This window comes from Brassica napus, chromosome A9 (assembly GCF_020379485.1).
Source record: "Brassica napus cultivar Da-Ae chromosome A9, Da-Ae, whole genome shotgun sequence".
NCBI classification, from domain to species: Eukaryota; Viridiplantae; Streptophyta; class Magnoliopsida; order Brassicales; family Brassicaceae; genus Brassica; species Brassica napus.
In genome coordinates this window covers 7,691,919-7,712,477 of record NC_063442.1, presented here as the reverse complement: position 1 = coordinate 7,712,477, position 20,559 = coordinate 7,691,919, and the positions used below count along the sequence as shown (strand labels likewise).

Genomic DNA, 20,559 nt, shown 5'->3' with positions numbered 1-20,559 from the left:
CCGACTTGATTTTCTATATAATTAACCAAATGAAAAGAAGATATATTTTAATGCTTAATGATTTTATATAACAATAAAAATTTGGTCACTTTAACATACCAAGTGAATCCTGTCCCCTACCTTTTTACCATTTCTAAAAACCCTAGGTTCATTAAAATTATACAAACATTTAACTTTTTACCAATATAAATAAAGTTGAAAGATGATTAAGAAAAATGCCACATTTTCTACTTCCTTGACAGCACATGCAATGTTGCTTTGCCAAGGATTAGAGATGAAGAAACAAATAAAAATGACTGTGTACGGTGGTTCACCATCAGAGTCAAATGTTGAGACTTCTGACATGTAGAGTCAAATGTTGAATTAAATAAATTTCTTACATCACGAAACTACATTATGATTCATCTGATGCATACATGTATTGTTTGTCATTCAAGACTTCTTCTTTTTTTAAAGACTTCTTACACAATGTCGCATTTTCTTATTGTTTTTTCTTTTATCAAGCTATATATATATATATATATTATGTATGTGTGTGTGTGTGTGTGTGTGTGTGTCTGTGTGAGAGTGACTGCATCTTGGAAATCCCTACTCAGTATGATTCAACTGATGCATACATATATTCTTTGTCTTTCAAGAATTAAAATATTTTCTTTCCCAGAACATTATGTGTTTTGTCAGCAATTAATACACAGTTACATACACTCTAGTCTAGCATATTTCAGTTTAGCTAATGACACAATGCAAACGAGTAAGATACAAATTATGTCAGCAATTAAAGTTCGAAAAAGATACAAATTATGTTTTCTCAAAAAAAAAGATACAACTTCTTATCTTGAGATCATATATAGTGGCTATCAGCAAAAATGTGACAATGCTAATATAACCTATATTTGGTTAAAATATTATTTTCTAATCGATATGATAATAAGTAAGCCGCCTTACAGACAGTAGATATGGAGTATATGACAACGTAACAATTACGACACAAACATATATACTGAATTGAAGGAAAACCAAATTAACCACTCCAAGCGTAACTAAATGCTAAACATTTCCGACAAAAAGTGTCTCTAGATTATTGTCATGCTTTCCAAAAAAAAAAAATTGCTTTTTCATTATATTGATCCATCAATGGATCCCGTAGATTTATAAGAAAAGCAATATAAGGAATTTTTTTTAACAAAAATAAAATTAAGAATATATTCATATATGAGAATTAATTATCACTGGTACGATGAAGCTTTACTTGCATCAGAACTGTGTTCCAAACTAGATTTCTAGCTCAATATCTTAACTGCGAGATCTAACCCAATTTTACCAGATTGTCTTAATTTGTCCAACTACTGTCAGGAGATTTGTTAGATGAAATTCGTTTCAATTCTTTTAAACAAATTGAAAACTATTCATGAAAGTGTTCATAACATCAAACACATATAAAAAAAACAACCACAAGAGAAACTGGCTAGATAGACTAAGTAACTAAGATACAAAAAAAAAACTAAGAAAAACCCTAATCCAAAAATTCAAGAACTCCCCAGAGCCCTAATTCAAGAACATTCCAAACACACAAATGTGACTAAATAAAATTGTTGAGAGGAATTTGTCTTCCTGAATCATAAATGTGGGAAACATACGATTTATTCAACAAGACATACAGTGATTGGCAAAGAAGTAAACAAACATTCAACACAAAATAAAACAGATTTCAACACAAATCAATAACTCCACAAGCTCTCTCCGTCGGAATCCTCTGGAGAATCATCCGATGGAGGACACCCCATCCACGGCGGAGCCACCATCATCCCCTTGGCCATATCCTCTAGCAAACCAGGCATGTTCAATAGCTCTTCTTCATCCACAAACTCCACAGCTGAAGATCCCGCCCCGTCGCAAACTTTCTCTTCCTTCTTTTCACCTCCCTTCATAGCCGCATTGACAGCAGCCGCAGCCGCAGCACCAACCGTAGCAGCCGCCTTAGCCGCAGCGGTTCGGATATGAGCTGCTGAAGAGGAAACCGGAAGAGGGTAACTCCCGATGGACTCGGGGAAGTTTAAGACCGCCTCTCCGCCTTTAAGAGCTAAAGCCGCAACGTCATAGGCAGCGGCAGCCATCTCAGGCGTCGAATAAGTCCCCAGCCAGACACGTGTTGTCTTCTTAGGCTCTCGGATCTCGGAGACCCATTTTCCGCTCCGGCAACGGATCCCCCGGTAAACCGGATGATTTTTCCGGCGAGAGATCAATCCGGCGTCAGTGTCCATTAATGTATCATTATCACTACCACTTGTAGAAGTAGCAGCCGCAAAGGAAACAGTAGCAGAAGTGATAGTAGTAAGTGGACAAGATTTTTCACACGCGGCAGAGCTAGAGATACTGTCACCGCACGTGCGAGCTGAGACAATAGTAACTGACGATGAAGAAGCTTGGCTTATAGCTTTAGATTCAGTGAAAGCACTATTGGGGTTAGTCATATATAATATGTAGAGAGAGAGAGAGATATGTAAGAAACAAGACCTTAGGCTTTTTACTGAAAGAAATTAAGGATTTTATGTTTAAAATATCTCAATGTATATTATCAAGTTTGCCTTTTTATATTAACTATGCATAAAAATATATTGTTTTAACTAAATTATTTTATTAATTTAACAAACTATTTTAATTTTAAAACAAAGATATTCATATTGATTTTTCTAAGATTGGAGTCTAATAAGATCTTAATATATCTTCTTAAAAATATAAATATAAAGTTTAAAAATATAAATATACATTATAACTATTTTATTAATTTAACAAAATATTTTAATATTTAAAAAAAATAAAAAATAAAAAGATATTCTTATAAATGTTTCTAAGATTAGAATCTACTACAATCTTACTATTTCTTCGAAACAAATATATATATATATACAGTTTAAAACACTATAAACATCTAAATAACTAAAAATATTCAGAATTATTATTAAATAATTATATATGAATGTTAATTTAATTTTAACTAATATACAAAATTAAAAATTTATAATATCATATATATACGTGTATATTTATTTAATTATTAAAAATTAAATTAAATTATATATAAACAAAAATTTCTAGATTTTACAATATACTTTAATTTATTAAAATATTTTTAAAACAAATATTAAGTAATTGATAACTAATTATAATTGTAAAAATTATTTTTAAAAAATATTTAGATACTAAATTTTTTATTATATATAGTTAGTTGATAAACTAAAATATTTAAAATTAACAAACAGTTATATTATTATTTACCGTATCTTGGAATGGTTTATGATTGATATATTTGTGATTATAAATTTAATAGGTTAGATAACAAAAAAAATATTAATAGGTTATTTCATCAATCATTAAGATACTAATCAGATATGAGACAGTTAACAAATTCATAAACTCATTTATATTTAAAAAAACAATTGTGACCAGTGTCATACATATTAAAATATGTATCCCTTTGTTTTAATTTAGTTTGTTAAAAACAAATTATAATAAATGCAAGACACGCAAAATAAACGAATTATTATATTTTTAATCTTTGATTACTACATAGTGATATTTATATAAAATTTTATTTTAACGATACAATATTATAACACAAATAAAAAAATTATCCGAACATATGTTATTCCATGATACAAATATATTATAAATCAATGCAATATTGTAGTAGTATTTCTTAAAATTATGATATTACATTATAGTATATTTTAGTTAATAGGATAGCTATATTTTCAATTAGTATAAAAATCTAATCTTTACATATCTAAAGTATAAATATATTAATATCTCAATTAACTCTTTCACTTTATTTCACAAATTTATACTGAAATCAAAAAGTATAGACATGTAAGAAAACCAAAAATGAAATTTTCATAAATTATTTTCATTTATTTTTCAATATTAAAATTAAGAAAATCTATATAGAATAGTGATTATAATTTTTCTTGAAATTTAATACCTAACTTTAGAAAATTAAGTTAAAATAATTAATGTGCAAATTTTTAAATAAAATTATATGAACAAAAATAATTTCGTATTTTGAAAGTGAAGATCAAAATCTAATATGAAATTAAAATGTTTGGTTATTACGTGGGATTTTCTCTTAAATGTGTTTTGTTTGCGGTTGTGTTTGGTGGAAGTAATTTTAGCCGTTAAATATTCACAAACTATTTTTTATTTATTGTTTTGAAATTACCAAAAATAACATATTCATAATATCACTTTTTATATTTACACTAATCATTTTTATCCTCACTTTTAAAGAGGAAAAAGATATTTATAACCCTAGCATTAATTAATCTAGACTTATGGTTTAGAGTTGAGGGGTGGATAGACTTTTTGGAATGTGAAATTTAGGATTCTAATAAATATATAAATAAATACTTACAAAAATATTTTTTTAAAAAATTTAAATAGTTTCAAAAATAATTTTTGATTTTTCATTTTGAAAAAACAATTCAAAATTTTTTTTACAAAAAATTTCAAATTTGAAAAAGTATAATTCGAAAACATAAAAAAATTCTTTTATTTTTTATTTTACTTTTTTATTATTTTATTATTTATTTATTTAAATAATTATTTATTATTATATATATATAACAATGTTATAAGAGTCTTTGAAAATATATAACAATATTTATTTGACTCTTAATGAATAAGGTACTTTGAAAATGCTCTTTAATAGTGATAAACATAAATAATAGTAACAAAAAAATGGTAAACATGAAAATTTTCCTTTATTGTTTCTTTTTGATCCAGTGTTTTTTGTATAGTCATGATGTATACATGTAGCAGATATGTACGAGGTGCTAGGGGTTTTTTTAACCAAACCGGCGCACCAAAAAGTATTTGGGAAAAGAGAAAGAGATTTCATTTAGAGTGACGAAAATCTGATTTTCGCTGAAAAATGAGTGACAGGAGAATGTATATTTTCGTGTTCAAAATAGCTTATGGAAATAAGACAGTTTTAGACTTGCGGTTAACGACCAAGCTTGCATAGGCTTGGGAATATTTTATTTTGGATCCTAGATTGAGGCCCAGTAGCCTATTAGAGCAGCACATAATTTTGTTCAAATCAGTTAAAATAGTGGTTGAATGACATTTTTTCTCAACATCAAATTCATCTCATCAATAAATTCGATACAAAGACTTAACCGCAGTAAATTATGCCACAGATATAATAGGATGATCTAGTATTACCTTGGATCACTAGATTGGATCCAACGCTACCTAACATTATATATTAGACCACTGTGAGACTGAAATTACTCCATGATTCTAAGTAATTTTCCTTTTAAACCACCTAAATTAGAGCTCGTAATGAGGTAACATGCATCTACTAACACAGAAAAAAAAAGCCGAACCACGAGTTACAATCTTAAACGAGCTAATGGTCAGATTGATTGACATGATATTTGTGTACCAAGAGTATATTCACCAAAAAGCGCATTATCGAGGTAAACTCAAACCCCTGGTGTTCAGCTTTACCATCCTCATCCTCAAACCGAACACAAAGATCCGTACTGAAAGGAAGGTCTCGGCAACATACATGTACTAGTTCATCATATTCAAAACTTCCTAAAATGCAGAGTTCATACCGCCAGTTGCAAACGACATGTCTTCTCTGATGCTCGGATGTAGAGTCTCCTGCCACATATCGCTGATAGGTTAACTCCTCCGGTTAACCACTTCATTGGTGAAAACCTTGTGTGTGTCATCCCTGCGAATTGGTAGAAAATATATTTCCATTGCCTGTCGATTCTCTCATTCGTATGTCTCACCGATGCGAATAAACGAAGATCCATCTTAGGAGAGGCGCCTCGCCAACCATGTGCCACCATTGAGCCGAAATCGCATATCTGAAGAGGGAAAACCAGATCTGGCCCTTCGGTACACCCTAAAAGTCGACTCTCTCGCCATCTGCCTTCCTTAGAGCCTCGCTGCTACTCCATAACCCGTCGGAACTGGACCCCATTAACTTGATATAGTCTCCGGTTAGGTCCTTCCAAACCTAATATAACAAGCATATCGATAGTGGTCCACATAGATAGAAAGAAAGCAAAGGGAAACCAAGAGAAAATGAAAAGATAAATTCCTCCGGCACCAGTAGCACTGGGCCGGAGTTATGGTTTCAGATTGATTTTAGAGAGAGGGGAGAGCGTTTAGGAGATATCATATATAAAAATATACAAACTAAACCATATAATTTAAATACATACATAATTATTCAGTAAAATTATTTCCATAAAGCTTTCATATATTATCAGCTAATGCTTATGAAAGATATCCAAAAACTTAAAAATCATATCAATATTAGTATTTTAGATACCCTCTAATAGTGAAACTCATGTGTTCAGTTCTTTAACATTACAGTCTCCAGAATTGTCTTTACTTGTTATCAATTTAAGTAGTGATATATAGGTGTTTTTACTAGTTTTTCACCTAGGTTTGGAGTATTTTGCCAAATCAGTGTTTTAGTGTCTTTTAGTGTTATTTTGGAGTTTTTACATGTTTAAGTCTATTTGGAACAAAAGAGGTTGAATTAGATGCAAAAAGAAAATTAAAAATGCATAATTTTGCAGATGCGTCCGATATTTAGCAACAAATGGGGTTTTCTCACAGTATCATTGGGCTGAAATTTGGATGCAAGATACATAATTTAATTAGCTTTCCAAATATTATAGTTTGAGGCCGATCATAGATTAGATCAAAATTTATGTATGTTTTACTGAAGATTAATGTTCTGTCTACCGGTTCAATACGAGAGAAAAAAAAGAAGAAAAATTGATTTCCTTATTTTTGGTTTGTCTTAGCCTAAAATTCTACCAGGACGTGGTTTTGACCTATATCTACTATTTTAGAAATTGTTTAGGCCACATTTTATTTTGTACCTGAATTTTAGGTTTCAGAGTTCTGGAGAGACGAGAGAATCTTTCTAATCCATGTTTTTATCTCTTTAATCTTATTGTGCAAATTTTATCATTGATCTTTTTTCTCTGCTTATGTTTGAGTAGTTTCATAGTTAGGTATTAGGGTTCAAAAGAATTGATGAGAATGAATGTTTAGGATTGTTTGATTGGGAATCTTCATTAGATTTCTTCGCTTGGATTGTTCTTAATGCTTGAACTTGATTGATCACCTAGTTCATGATCTTACTTTAATTGAATGCAGGGGGAGTTGAATTGATTGCTTGAAAATAATATATGTGAGCAAAGTTCATTAGCCAACATGAGTTGATGTTATTGCGCTTTGTGAACCTTTTGAAACTAGCTTAATGTGTGTCTAATCTCTTACGCTCAACGGGAGTTAGTTCTGTAGGTTGTTAAACATAGTGATTGGAGCTACATGAGTAGAAAGATTATACAACTGTGTTTTGTGTTCTATAATGGTGCTTAATTGATTCTTTGATAAATTGGTTACATTTATGATCTGATTTCCTGCGAAATCTCTAATACCTAACGTTTTGTGTGTATAAGTTTTAGCTTTTATTACATTGTACATACTGCATATTTACTTCTTCTTAGCCTTAGGAAAACAAATACCAATATTTCCGCCTTAGCTTGACTCTATTCTCGGAGACTTGTTGTGCAACCTTGGTCTATGTAGATCTGATCCCTTATATACTACTATGATTTATTGTGCATTTGCAGTGTGATTAATGATTAAAAAATTCAGCTATCAATAAGTGGGTTAAATTTATCAAGCGTTCTATTGGATCAAAAAGCAGAACTCAAAAGAAATATTGTCAAATGTTATAAATCATATGTTGATATTTTAGTTTTATTAAATGAACAACTCCTTTTTCCTTTTCTTTTTTCTTTTTTTTTTCTTTTTTCCTTTTTTGCCAACAATGATTACTCTACTAAAAATAGACACCAATTGATCTTTTTATAAATCATACTAGAGATTGACCCGCACGCCCGTGCGAGTGTTAATTTTTACTTTCTTATAAATCGATATTTTATTTTTATGATTAGTATTATATATTTTATATGTGTCATAATATAATTAATTGCATAAGTACTTTTAGATTTCTATACATCATAATCGAACCTGAATCAAATAGAGTAATATGATTACTTTTGGTTATTTGGTTATTTTTAGTTTAATTTGAATTCAACATACCTGAATTGAATCGGTTAATATTCTTACTTTTCATACAAATATCCGTACCGGCGTCAAATACATTAGTTTTTGGATATTTGTAGGTTTGTATATATCAAGACTGAATTCATCTGGACCCGATTCGAAACACACATGAAAATTTATAATACCGAAATGAAGTCTAGTTTCAAAACTCAAAAAGCATGATAACCCACAGAAATAACTCGTAGCTGAATAGTTATCCGAATGTCCATGTCTAACCGATACATAAGTAAATAAAAAAAATTGTTAACCATTTTGAATTCTTATCACAAATAGAGTGGTTTCATTCAAATATGTCGAATTATTATAGTTAATATGTAAATAATCCTGGCAAAATATTATAGTAAATATAATTAATGAGATAGTTAAAAAGTGAGAAAATGAATGTAAAAGATAAAATAAAAAAAAATTGAAAACAAATAAGTTTTGTTTTTCATGTCACTATTATATATCATATATATGTCATCATATAATTAATCATATTTTATATGTACCATAATATAAGTAATCATATAATTAATATTATTTTATACATACCATCATATAAATAATCACATATATTATATTTATAAACTTAATATGAAATATAAAAACCATAATTTAAGTTGGTGTTTTTAATTAAGTTATGTATTGTATTTTTCTTATATATAGTGAAAATATTTTTTAAATGGTTATTGGAAAATATTTTAGTAAAATTTTTTAAAAAATATATATATATATATATATTTGAATCAATTATTTATATAAATTAATTTTAAATTATTATTTTGATTTGAATTTTGTATAGAAATAATTAAAATTGAGAAAAATGAATGCAAAAGATAAAATAAAAATTGAAAACAAATAAATTTTGTTTTGTACTTCTGTAATAAATGAGATTAACTTATTTAGTAAATATAATAGATGAAGGGTTAGAATTGATTAACAATATAATAAAAATCTTTTAAAAAATCAATTAAGAAAAGCAAGTATTATTTTCTACTGTTATTCATGCTTCCAAACAATTCTCATTTATACTACTATCCATGTTTCCAAACAATTCTCATTTATACTACTATCCAAGTTTCCAAACAACTCTCAAATGTACTTCAGTTTTAATAATATAGATGTTTCTATCTTCTTTTAATTTCAATTTTTTATTTTTATAAAATTTGTTTAATGTAATATTTGTTTTTTGGCTATTTATTTTGATGTTATTAAAACATATTGTATTTATCATAATTTAAAATATCAAAAAAATATATTTAATTTTATATGTGTTGACATATACTTTAAATATAGAAATATTTGTAATTTATCTTTGTAAAATAATTTTGTAGATTCTACAGTGATATACAAATAATAATAATATTATTAAAGAGATACAAATTTAATTTTAAATATAACCCCTTAACTAAGAAGCACTTCTACACAATTATTTTAAGTCGAACTAGATTTTGACCCATGCTTTGAAAGAGAATGATTTATTTTCTTACTAAAATTTAATTGAAAATATATAAAAACTTGTTAATTATTTGATTATGCTTTTAAGTAATTTAATTTGTAAAATAATTTGTTAGATTCTAGAATGATATACAAATAATAATAATATTATTAAAGAGATAAAATGTAATTTTAAATATAACTAAGAAGCACTCCTAACCAATTTTTTTAAAGTAGAACTAGATTTTGACATGTGCTTGTGTTTCAAAAAAAAAAGACATGTGCTTTGAAAGTGAGGGATTTATTTTCTTACTAAAATTTAATTGAAAAGATATAAGCACTTGTTAATTATTTAACTTTTTTTAAAGTAATTTAATTTGTAATTATCTTTGTAAACTAATTTTGTAGATTCTACAATGATATACAAACAATAATATTATTATTAAAGAGATAAAAATGTAATTTTAAATATAACCCATTAACTAAGCACTCCTACCCAATTTATTATCTTACTAAAATTTAATTGAAAAGATATAAACACTCGTTAATTATTTGATTATGTTTTTTAAGTAATTTAATTTTATGTATAATTGTGTTGAATGTATCTGACTGTAAAACAAACAGTTTATTAAATTTTGGCTGGTAAAAGAAATAATAATCTATAGAATTTAACTGGCATGGGCTAAAGATATGGACTGTCATCATTTAAAAGAAAACATATAATGAGCTACTATCATACGATATTTCAGTTTAAGTATGTAAAACATTTTAATTAAATCAACTCGGTAAAAACCCGCCATTAACTCGTGATCCAACACTGATATGATAGACACCAAAAAAAGTGTAGAAAGTGTTAGGGATTCTGCAAAAAAAGTATTATTGGCTACTTTTAGTATCATCTTCCTCGTTTCCTTTGTAGACTACATGCTAAAGATTGCAGATTCTTCAGCATAAAAGGTAACATCTTCAGCTAAAACATATTTATGAAAACGATTGTATTTTTTGTCTATTTTACAGTTTATAAAAAAAAACTCAATTGCTGATACTTATTAAGAACAAATCTAGACTACACACTGCTAATAGACCTGTCGTAGGACTCGTCTATGTCGTCCAAAATAAGTGATTAAACTCATGTTTAGTTGGCCTCTATTTGCACCGTAGGACACAACTATTGCATAAGGTATACATGCTCCTTATAATATTAAGAAATTGGAGACTGAGTTGAAACTGAAACATGTTTTATTTCCATTCTGAAATATTTGTAGAGTATTACACCGAGTATTTGATATACATGAAGTAGCGATTCAACAACATTAATATCAGAATACTAGATGATAATCCGCACGCATGCACGGAATGATTTTTATAATAATATTTGTTTATTAAATGGTTTTAACATTTTACAACACTACAATCTTTATTGATTATAAATGACGAATACAAATATTGGTCTCTTAAATATATCATCGTTATTGAAGAGTTAATGTATTACATCTCATTATTATTTTTAAACTTCGTATGCACATAAATAAATTAAGTTTTGCGGCTGTTTTTTTTTTGTATTTTCTAGTCAATTATTGTTTGTGTAGAATTAAAAAAAAATGAAAATAACAAAAAAAATGATTTTTTCTAAAGTAAATGAATGAATTTTTTTTTCTGTCATACTGATCGGATATATTTGAGTGAAACTGAGAGTAAATTTTTTTATTCCAACTATTTTTATTATAATCTCTAATCATGCAATCCAATCACACTTTAGTGTAAACTAAAATGAGAGCGAAAGTGAAAATGTTATCCCCACGGAAACCCCACGTGTTATTCACCAATAGTTTCCTTAATGAAATAGAAACATGTGCTTAAAATTCACCCAATCAATATCCCACTACAAAATTACAATAAAATAAATAACAGCCCCAACTGTTTCCACTTGTCAGGAAAGGAATATATGAATAACCGTTTCCTCCAAAACTGACCACTTTTTTTAAACTTTTTTTTTTTGTCAAAACACATTTTTTATTGTTTGATAGTTATTTTTTTTTGTAACTTTGTTTGATAGTTATTATCTGGTGAATAATTATTTTTATGTAAAACAAATTGATATATATATATATATATATATATATGATAATTAATATTTACCCATCTCAAATTCTTAAAACAATAAAAACTAAATAAAATATGGATGTGGTTTTTTTATCATAGAATTTAAAGATATAAAAATAGGATGTAAAAATAAATAAATATAAAATAGTTTGTGTCAAATTTATATGCACTTTCTCACATTTTCAATCTATAGCTCAGCTAATAAAAATTATGTGCTAATAACATTAGAATTACAATATATTAAAATTTAAAGGGTTACTAGATTCTGACCCGCTCTTAAAATTTTTTTAAAAAACGGATATATTTTTTGTTTTATATTTTTTTAGAAATTTAATTTTTATATTTGTAATTTTTAGTCGTATTTGTATTTTTTGTATAATATTTTTCTTAAATGATTAATAAAAAGTTTTAATAATTGTATTAAAATAGTTAAACTACACCTATATTAATTTTACTATTTTAATAGAATAGATATGCATAACCGTTTAACCCTTTTATCAAAAAAAAAGTTAAAAGGATTATACATAACCATTTAACCCTTTTTTTTTTTTTGTAAAGCAACGTTCATTTCTTAACTTAGGATTGGTACATTAAACAGAGAGCTTGTCTGGCCACAAGGTCAGCTCTATTAATAATTAGTCTAGGGATAAATTTAAATTCAACAGCAGTAAATAGAGCAGATAGAAGGTTGAGAAGAACAGCGATCTCTAAATGTCTTCCTCTTGAATTCACAAGGTTAGTGAGAATCTGAGAGTCTGAAAAGATCAAGAGAGCGTTAATCCCACACTGAAGAGCAGAGATCATGGCGTTTCGTAACGCCAAAGTTTCCGCAGCAAGAGGCGATGCCACAGAGGAGGCAGTCGCTGAAAAAAGTCTTTTCCTGGAAAGGAAGAAAGACAAAAGTGATCTCTTCCATAATGGGAAGGAGGATGAATGTGATCTCTCCCAGGCTAAGGAGGAAGTTGTTGAAGCCTTTTGGTATAACACCAAGTTACCCTTAATGGCATGATTATCGGGAATGATAAAGCTTGTAGAATTTGATGGGCTGGAGAAAGTGTCAAGGCCCACTAGAGAAAACCATTTGGCCCAGCCCATATTTTTACTCCCGTGAGGAATGGACAGTAGAACGCCGGTAAATTGCTGTAGCTCGGAAGATTCCTCGTCGATGGAGGCTTGCCTGCAACTGATTGGTCCTTTACTCTCAAGTAGGAGGAACATAGCTGTGATAGAGGTCGGTAGCAGGTGGAGAATAGAGATAAAGCTAAAGGGTGGTGACGATCTTCGAGATCTGCTCGGGAAAGTTCTCGCTCTGGTACCGCACAGATCTGTAGAGATGGGCGGCGAGGAAGGATATGTCATGTCGAGGGATACAGGTGCCGGAGTCGTCGAAGAGGGAACATATTGTAGCTCCGATGGAGCGTTAGGTGGGTCAGGAGGTTCTGGTGGTTGAGCATGGTCGGGAAGCTCCAGAGAAAACAGATTTGGAGATTCCGGAACAAGCGAATTCAAAGTTGAACCCTTCACCTTCAGACTTGAACCAGTGGTAGCAATATTGGAAGAAAGGTTTCTCACCGGAGACATAGATCTTTCAGGAATACAGCCAGACAAAAAACGCAGTCTTCTAAGTTGTAGGAGGTCTTCACCTTTTGGTGAGAGGGTTCTTCGGGTAAACCCAGCATGGGTCCCGAGAGTGAGAAGCATAGCTTCTCAGGAGAGAAGAACAGCGGAGAGGGTCAGGCACCAAACGTCCATGCTAGATCGGAGTTGAAGCTTTGTGTTGATGGCGGCCGCCTTGGAATTCGTGTCTGAGAGAAAACACTAGGGCGAACTCTAATTAACCATTTAACCCTTCATCAAGAAAAACAAACTTTTATAGTGTTATATAAAAATAAAAATTGTAATGGATTGACTAGTAATAATATATAATTTGACGTTTTTCCATTACAGATTCAGTGAAATCCTAGAATATAAAGATATAATTACGTAAGTGATTAGTAGGTAAATAATAAGGATTTTTCTTTTTTGAACAACCCAAATAATAAGGATACATCACCATTAACACTGTAATTGCCAGCATGGCACTTTAAAAAGGAGAAATCTATATAACCTGTCTTACGCGCGTACATGTCGTACCAAGAGGGTCCTACAATAGTAGCCTATATATTTATCTCTTCCTCACTTCACTCTATTTCACTTCACTCTTTTCTTCAGCTACGAAAACAGGGCAAGTTCAAGACAAGACAAACCCTTCATTTTCAGTTCGCTTTTTCGGTAAATTCAGATTCTATTGTAGTAAAACTGACGATTTTGATGTCGCTAGTATTTTAGATTTTATTTTCGTGTTTGTTTTACATTATGCTCTGTTTTAGTTTGATTTTATTTGCAATTTACTCTGTTCGAAGCTATCTTTAAAGTGAAATGAAGCTTAATTTCAGTTCATATTTCAATGACAAGCAAGATAATTCGTGAAAAAATCAATTTATAAAAACATATAATGTAAAATTCGTCAAAATATTTATAAATATTTTTTATTGGGCATTTCGTCAACTTTTTGATTTTTTTTCTGGTTTTGTTTAACTGATAAAACTTTTTACTCTACTTCATCGGGACCAGACCGGAGATGGAAAACAACAACAATGTCTTGGCGGAGATTAGAGGTGGGCGTTCGGGTACCCGTTCGGGTTCGGATCGGGTATTTCGGATTTTCGGGTATTTCGGTATAGAGGTGTAGAACCCGTTCGGGTATTTCTATATTTCGGGTCGGGTTCGGGTATTTTTAGTTCGGATTCGGTTATTTCGGATCGGGTTCGGATATTTAGATTTTGAAAAAAAAAATTAATATTTTTATTTCTCAAGTTTCTAGTATTTAAAAATATAACTTTCAGTTAACTAATTTTTTATTTTTAATAGATTGAATAGTTAATAGATTTGGACATAACATTTTAAAACTAAAAAGACATTAATTTAGTTATTTTAAAAAAAAAGTTGGATGTAACTTTTTGTTAATTTTTGAAATAAAAAACTTGACATGCATTTTAAGTGAGTAGCAAATCATTTTTTCCGTAATTGTATGTACATCTTATGAACTTAAAGTATGTGTAGTATCAATATAAATATTTTATATAAAATGAGAGATGTAAACTAGAAATATAAGGTTAATTATATATATGTTCGGTTATCTTCGGATATCCATTCGGGTTCGGGTATTACCCGTTCGGGTTCGGGTATCCAATCTCTCCTTATTCAATACCCGTTCGGGTATTTTGCTACTTCGGTTCGGATTTCGGTTCGGGTTTTTCGGATCGGGTTCGGGTGCCACTTCGGATATCGGTTAAAGTGCCCACCCCTAGCGGAGATGAAGCCTAAGAAGCGTGCTGGACGTAAAATCTTCAAGGAAACACGTCATCCGATCTACAGAGGAGTGCGAAGTAGGAACGGCGACAAATGGGTTTGCGAAGTCCGAGAACCCATTCACCAGCGCCGAGTATGGCTCGGAACTTATCCTACAGCGGAGATGGCGGCACGTGCTCACGACGTGGCGGTGCTTGCTCTGCGCGGGAGATCCGCGTGCTTGAATTTCTCCGACTCAGCTTGGCGTTTGCCGGCGGCCGAATCCACCGATCCGGACACGATCAGGCGCACGGCTGCTGAAGCGGCAGAGATGTTTAGGCCTCCAGAGTTTAGTACCGGAATTACGGTTTTGCCCTCGTCCGGTGGTGGTGAGCTTGACACAGTGGAGGAAGGAGAGGGAGTCGCGGGAATGATGATGAGGCTTGCGGAGGAGCCGTTAATGTCGCCGCCGAGAGCGTACGTCGACATGAATACGAGTGTTTACGTGGAAGAAGAAATGGGTTACGAAGAGCTGTCACTTTGGAGTTACTAAATTACGTATTTAACGATACGTATATTAATGTATATATGTATGTATGTATGTCTCATTTGTGATGACCAAATGGGTTTAAGAAGATACTCTCTCGGGAGATAAAAGGTTGGAAAAGATTCTCGGAATCTTTGGTGCTTGTGTTTTATGTGTCTTTTTTAGTGAACCAAACCTTCGTTATGAGGTTTTCTTTGCTTTCGTATGTTTAAAATAAATGGGCTTAGATAAGTAAAGAAGTCCAGTGCAATGAGTCATGTTGACTGTATATTTTTCTGGTTTACCTCCTCTAGGTACCAAAGTGTATCATCATAAGTATGTAATGTTCAAAAATGTATTACAAATTAATGTAAAATAATTTTCATATTCACTTATTAGTTATAAGAATTTATGTTATATAATCATCATTTTCTATTGTAATAGGGAGAATAGTGTGTTACATGGAGTTTGGCAACTTATGTTACATTCCCTTTTATATAACAACGATTTTGCATATATTTGACCATGAAACATGATTTCGTTGTCATAAAAAGACCATGAAACATAATCTACCAAAAAAAAAAAAAAAGACCATGAAACATAATTTTGACTGGAGAAATGTTGATATTAATCTTAGTCCCAGGATTCGCTGTGCTGGTCTGGTTGAATTGAAGTCCCTAGTGGAAAAAAATAGAAATGGGTCTCTGTCCCATTACCTATTGGACCATTCCATAAACATAGTATTTTGTTTGCGACTTGTGAACGAGTGGTTTTACTGGCATTACTGTATTGTTGTTAAAGCATTTCCACTTGAAACTTATTAACATAGAGTTCTCAACTCAAATGCATATGTAAGTAATATACATATTAGCATTTAACTTTGACTATCTCAAAATCATGGAAACTCAACCCAAAATATACAGTTGAACCATTTATTTTATTTTATTTTATTATGTGAATTTTTGTTAGATACAAGTAATGAAGATGCTCTTTGTTAACCAGCAATACATTTTCTATTCCAATTTAGTTAATGAATGTTTAAGAACTTTCTTAATAAACAAATGACGTTCTCAGTCTTTTAAATAAAGTTTATCATTACTTCATTAAGTTATCTCTATCGACATGACTTGTTATTGTTGGACCAAATATGTAAATATTGATGTATATATTATGAGTTGTATTAAGGTAGTTTAGACAAATACTAAAACACATAAGTATAATCTCTGTGTATATGTACTACGTTTCAGGCCAAAGAAACAAACAATAAAACTGGTTTTCATATTTTGAGTTTTCAGACATGATATCAGAGCAATTGGCAAAGCCTACCAATTTTGCTTGATGTCGATCTTTGAATCTGTTTTTATTCGTTTCGTTTCTTTGACCTTGTGTACATCATGTTCTTTGTGATGGAGTAGAACTTTTGATTCATTATCATGAGAAACGATCGATGGTGTTGTTGCGGCTGTTAGGGTGAAAACACGAAGAACAATTGATTCTTATGATATCTCTTCATGAGATAATCCTGGCTGGTAATGTGGTTTCTCAGCCGCTCCTTCGGAGACCTAATTACGACAAGTAGTCTACCAATATTCGCTTTGTACTCAAAGCAGGAAGTTTGGGTTTGTAGATGGGAAAATCCAAAAATCTGATGCGAACTCTGGAGATCTCAACGATTGGGAAGCAAACAATGCTATGGTGATTTCATGGCTGAAGCTCACAGTTGAAGAGACCTCCTTGCGAACCACCCTACCGGTTCATGAGTATGCTAACGAACTATGGTCTCATATTCAGAAGAGATTGTCGATACGTAATGGGTAGTGAGTCCAGAGGCTTAAGACGGAACTCACCAATTGTCAACAAAAAGAACTTCAAATAAAATAATATTATGGGAATACTCAACTGTGGATAGGCTTGAGTGACTATCAACAAGCTAATACACATGAACTGTGTAGTTTTTTTTCTTTCTATTCCGCATGTTCTTAGAAACTAATTTTCCCTATATGGAATGTACAGCTTTGTCTATTTTGATTTAGGGTCATACAAAAAGTTCGCAATATTTGGACCGATACTGGATATATAAGATGCAGATAACATAATGAGATTTATAATAATGATGTGTCATACAGCTGATAAAATAAAAAGGACAGTCAGTTGGTACAACCATACTTGGCACATTCTCCTGGGTGTTTGTATCTTGATTCATGTATATTTGGTCGTGCTGCTGATTGTGTAAAAATAATGATAGTAAGTTCAAGATGTGATATAATATTTTCTTCTTCCTTTGTCTCATTTTACAAAGTTACAATTAGCTAAATGTTTTAATTTATCTTCTTGTTTTGCTGTTGCTAGTGACTATGATCCAATGGTGACAAATAGGTCACCACACCAAAGGTAAACGTCAGCTCTTATATATATGTCAATGAAATTCAAGTATTAACTCAAGGTATAATTTTTTATTTGTTTAAAATAACCGATGAAAGAAATAACCTTTTGCAGAGAGCTTATTCTATAATAGCATCTCCAAAAGACATTCTATAACTTTAAATATGAAATTTTTTTGCTCTCTAAAAAATCTTTAATTTGAAATTTTGAAGAGTGAAACTCTATATTTGAAGTTTCACTAATCAAAACTTCAAATTTGAAGTTTCATATTTTTGTGTGCATTTTGGCCCCTACAATTACTCATCATATTTATGATTCTTAAATATTTGATCTTTTATCGTTTTAATCCTTAAAATTTTTATATTCATAAATATTTCAATTTTTAATAACTTCAAATTTTACACATAAAATTAAATAAAACTTTCAAATAAAATTTAAAATATTTTAAAACTAAATTTAGACAACAACAATATACAAAAAGAAACCTAACAAAAAATACTTTTAAAAACTACCTGAAGACATAATTGTTACACAAATTTAAATACTACAACAACATTAATAGTCAGATAAATTTGATTTGGAACCTATGAAATCTCTAAAATATTATCCAAACAAATTTTATGCAATCAAAGATGGTTGTTGTTGTTATTTCGGATGTATTATTTCTTTTCAGATCGACTGTTCGTGAGTATTAATATCATCGATGGAAGTTAAGTTTTTAAGAATTAAAAATAAAGAGAGTCATTTTTTACTTTGAAATACATGATCATATATGTATTACAGAAATAATTTATGGAATAATATGGTATTTTGTTTTAATTTTAATATTAATTATGTTATTTCAATTTTATATTTTAATATAAAATTTATTAATTAATATTTCTGTATATTTTATATATGTTCTAGTTGTTTACAAGAATTATATGAATATAAATTAAATTATGAAAATATAAAGACTATAGTATAAAATATAAATAATTTTGAAGCTAAGTTTGAAGTATTTATTTTGGAGAAAAATACCTTTAAATTTCAAATATATAGTTTTGAAAACTTCAAAATAGAATTTCTTTTTGAAAATGCTATAAAGCAACTTTTAAAACAAAAGCTTTCTATGTACAGAAACTTTATTTATTTTTTTTATCTTTGTAAGATTTCTTATATGTAAAAAGAGATGTCACAATGTAATTTTGCGTTCCTTCAATAAGCCAGGCGACTATTATGTGGGTTTGAGAAGTGCAATGTTAAATTATCTGGTGACTTACGGAGATCGAACTGCGAGTTCACCGTATTGGGATTATTCCTCAAGTGCCAATAATTCAATGCCCATTGGTTATTTTCTCATAAAAAAAGTGTCTATTTACATATGTACATAAAATGCCATGAGCGATTTTTTGGTTTCAGCTCCCAATACTAACTGCATTCTAATCATGGACCTCAGCTGGGTTATAACAGAAATTATTATGTCCATCACGTTACTTCAGAGGAATTATACTAGTTTATGTTTTTTAATAGGCACCGATAACATTTTTCTGAATTCTACTACTAATGTACTAAAAGCTAACTTTCCTTCGTATATCTGTTACTCGTTATAAAATATATATATATATATATTTTTTTTTTGTTTAAATATATATATATATATATATATTTTTTAAACCAGAAAAAGCTTTATAATTACTATTTTCACATCGGCGGACCAATTATCAAAGCTACGTTCTTGTTTTCTTGTGCGGCGATTGGTAAAAGCACTACATTTATGTGTGGTGGGACCACGAAATCAACTTTGCTGCCAAAGGCGCGACCCGACTGGCTTACGTGCGCTAGTTGGTTTATATATATTAGACGTTTCATGTTCCTTTTCTTTATGATCTATACACACATGCATTCAAAATACTGAATTTAGGTATCTATTTTGTTGTTGCTCAAAAAAAAAAAAGGTAACTATTTTGTTTTTGTTTTGTTTATGTTACATATGAAAGAAACTAAATTTTTCTTTCTCGTTTTGTAACAATAGAAAAGATAAATGGGAAAATCTACAATCTGAAAGAATAGTGATATTTCTGAGATAATAATAATTTAATTCTATAACAAATGTTCAAACGTACCACAATGTTGGTATCTAAAAATTTGGTTTCATTGTGTATTGAATTCAAATTTTTTTATTGCAAAATTATTTTTTATATTATAATTTTTTAAGAGCATGTCCAGTTCGACTATATTTTTTCACTCTAAACTATAATTTAGAAGTGGATTAGAAATGATCTAACAGAGTAAAAAGTGGGTTTACTTTATAAATAGAGTAACTCATTTATGTTTTGTTCATCACTTTATTTTTTACTCTAAAAATATAATATCATTAGAGTAGAAAATCAAATTATATTATACATTAACTCTATTTTGAAGAAAAAAATAGAGTGAACCATTAGATATGGCATAAGAGATAACAGACCTATGATCAGAAACTTTCACAAACTTTTAAGAACTTATATCAATTGTTGAATGATTTTATTAGGAACTAGAAGTCTAAAACAAAACTAACACTATGGTCATACCACTGACCAGTTCGCTGACAAGTTTACAAAAGCTTTAGGAAAGCACAAATTCAATCTATTTTTGTCAAGCTTGGCGTC

At 29.9% G+C, this 20,559-nt stretch overlaps 2 protein-coding genes across 2 annotated transcripts; one reads left to right on the top strand and one right to left on the bottom strand.

Annotated features, from left to right (window-relative positions):
- Positions 1-1,625: 1,625 nt before the first annotated feature.
- On the bottom strand, positions 1,626-2,789 carry LOC106377761 (ethylene-responsive transcription factor ERF026-like). Its single transcript, XM_013818009.3, has one exon. It carries the CDS (start codon positions 2,469-2,471, stop codon positions 1,719-1,721), a length of 753 nt encoding a protein of 250 aa, XP_013673463.1. The 5' UTR covers positions 2,472-2,789; the 3' UTR covers positions 1,626-1,718.
- Positions 2,790-13,872: 11,083 nt separating this feature from the next.
- LOC106451022 (dehydration-responsive element-binding protein 1E) lies at positions 13,873-15,936 on the top strand. The gene is made up of 3 exons (XM_048739698.1): positions 13,873-13,962; positions 14,305-14,341; positions 15,047-15,936. Exons 2-3 carry the CDS (start codon positions 14,312-14,314, stop codon positions 15,572-15,574), a joined length of 558 nt encoding a protein of 185 aa, XP_048595655.1. The 5' UTR covers positions 13,873-13,962; positions 14,305-14,311; the 3' UTR covers positions 15,575-15,936.
- Positions 15,937-20,559: the final 4,623 nt, after the last annotated feature.

Coding starts and splice junctions, on each gene's coding strand:
- LOC106377761 (XM_013818009.3), bottom strand. CDS start 2,471: ATGACTAACCCCAATAGTGCTTTCACTGAATCTAAAGCTATAAGCCAA.
- LOC106451022 (XM_048739698.1), top strand. CDS start 14,312: ATGGAAAACAACAACAATGTCTTGGCGGAG. Junction 14,342..15,046: donor ACAACAATGTCTTGGCGGAG/ATTAGAGGTGGG, acceptor CCCCTAGCGGAG/ATGAAGCCTAAGAAGCGTGC.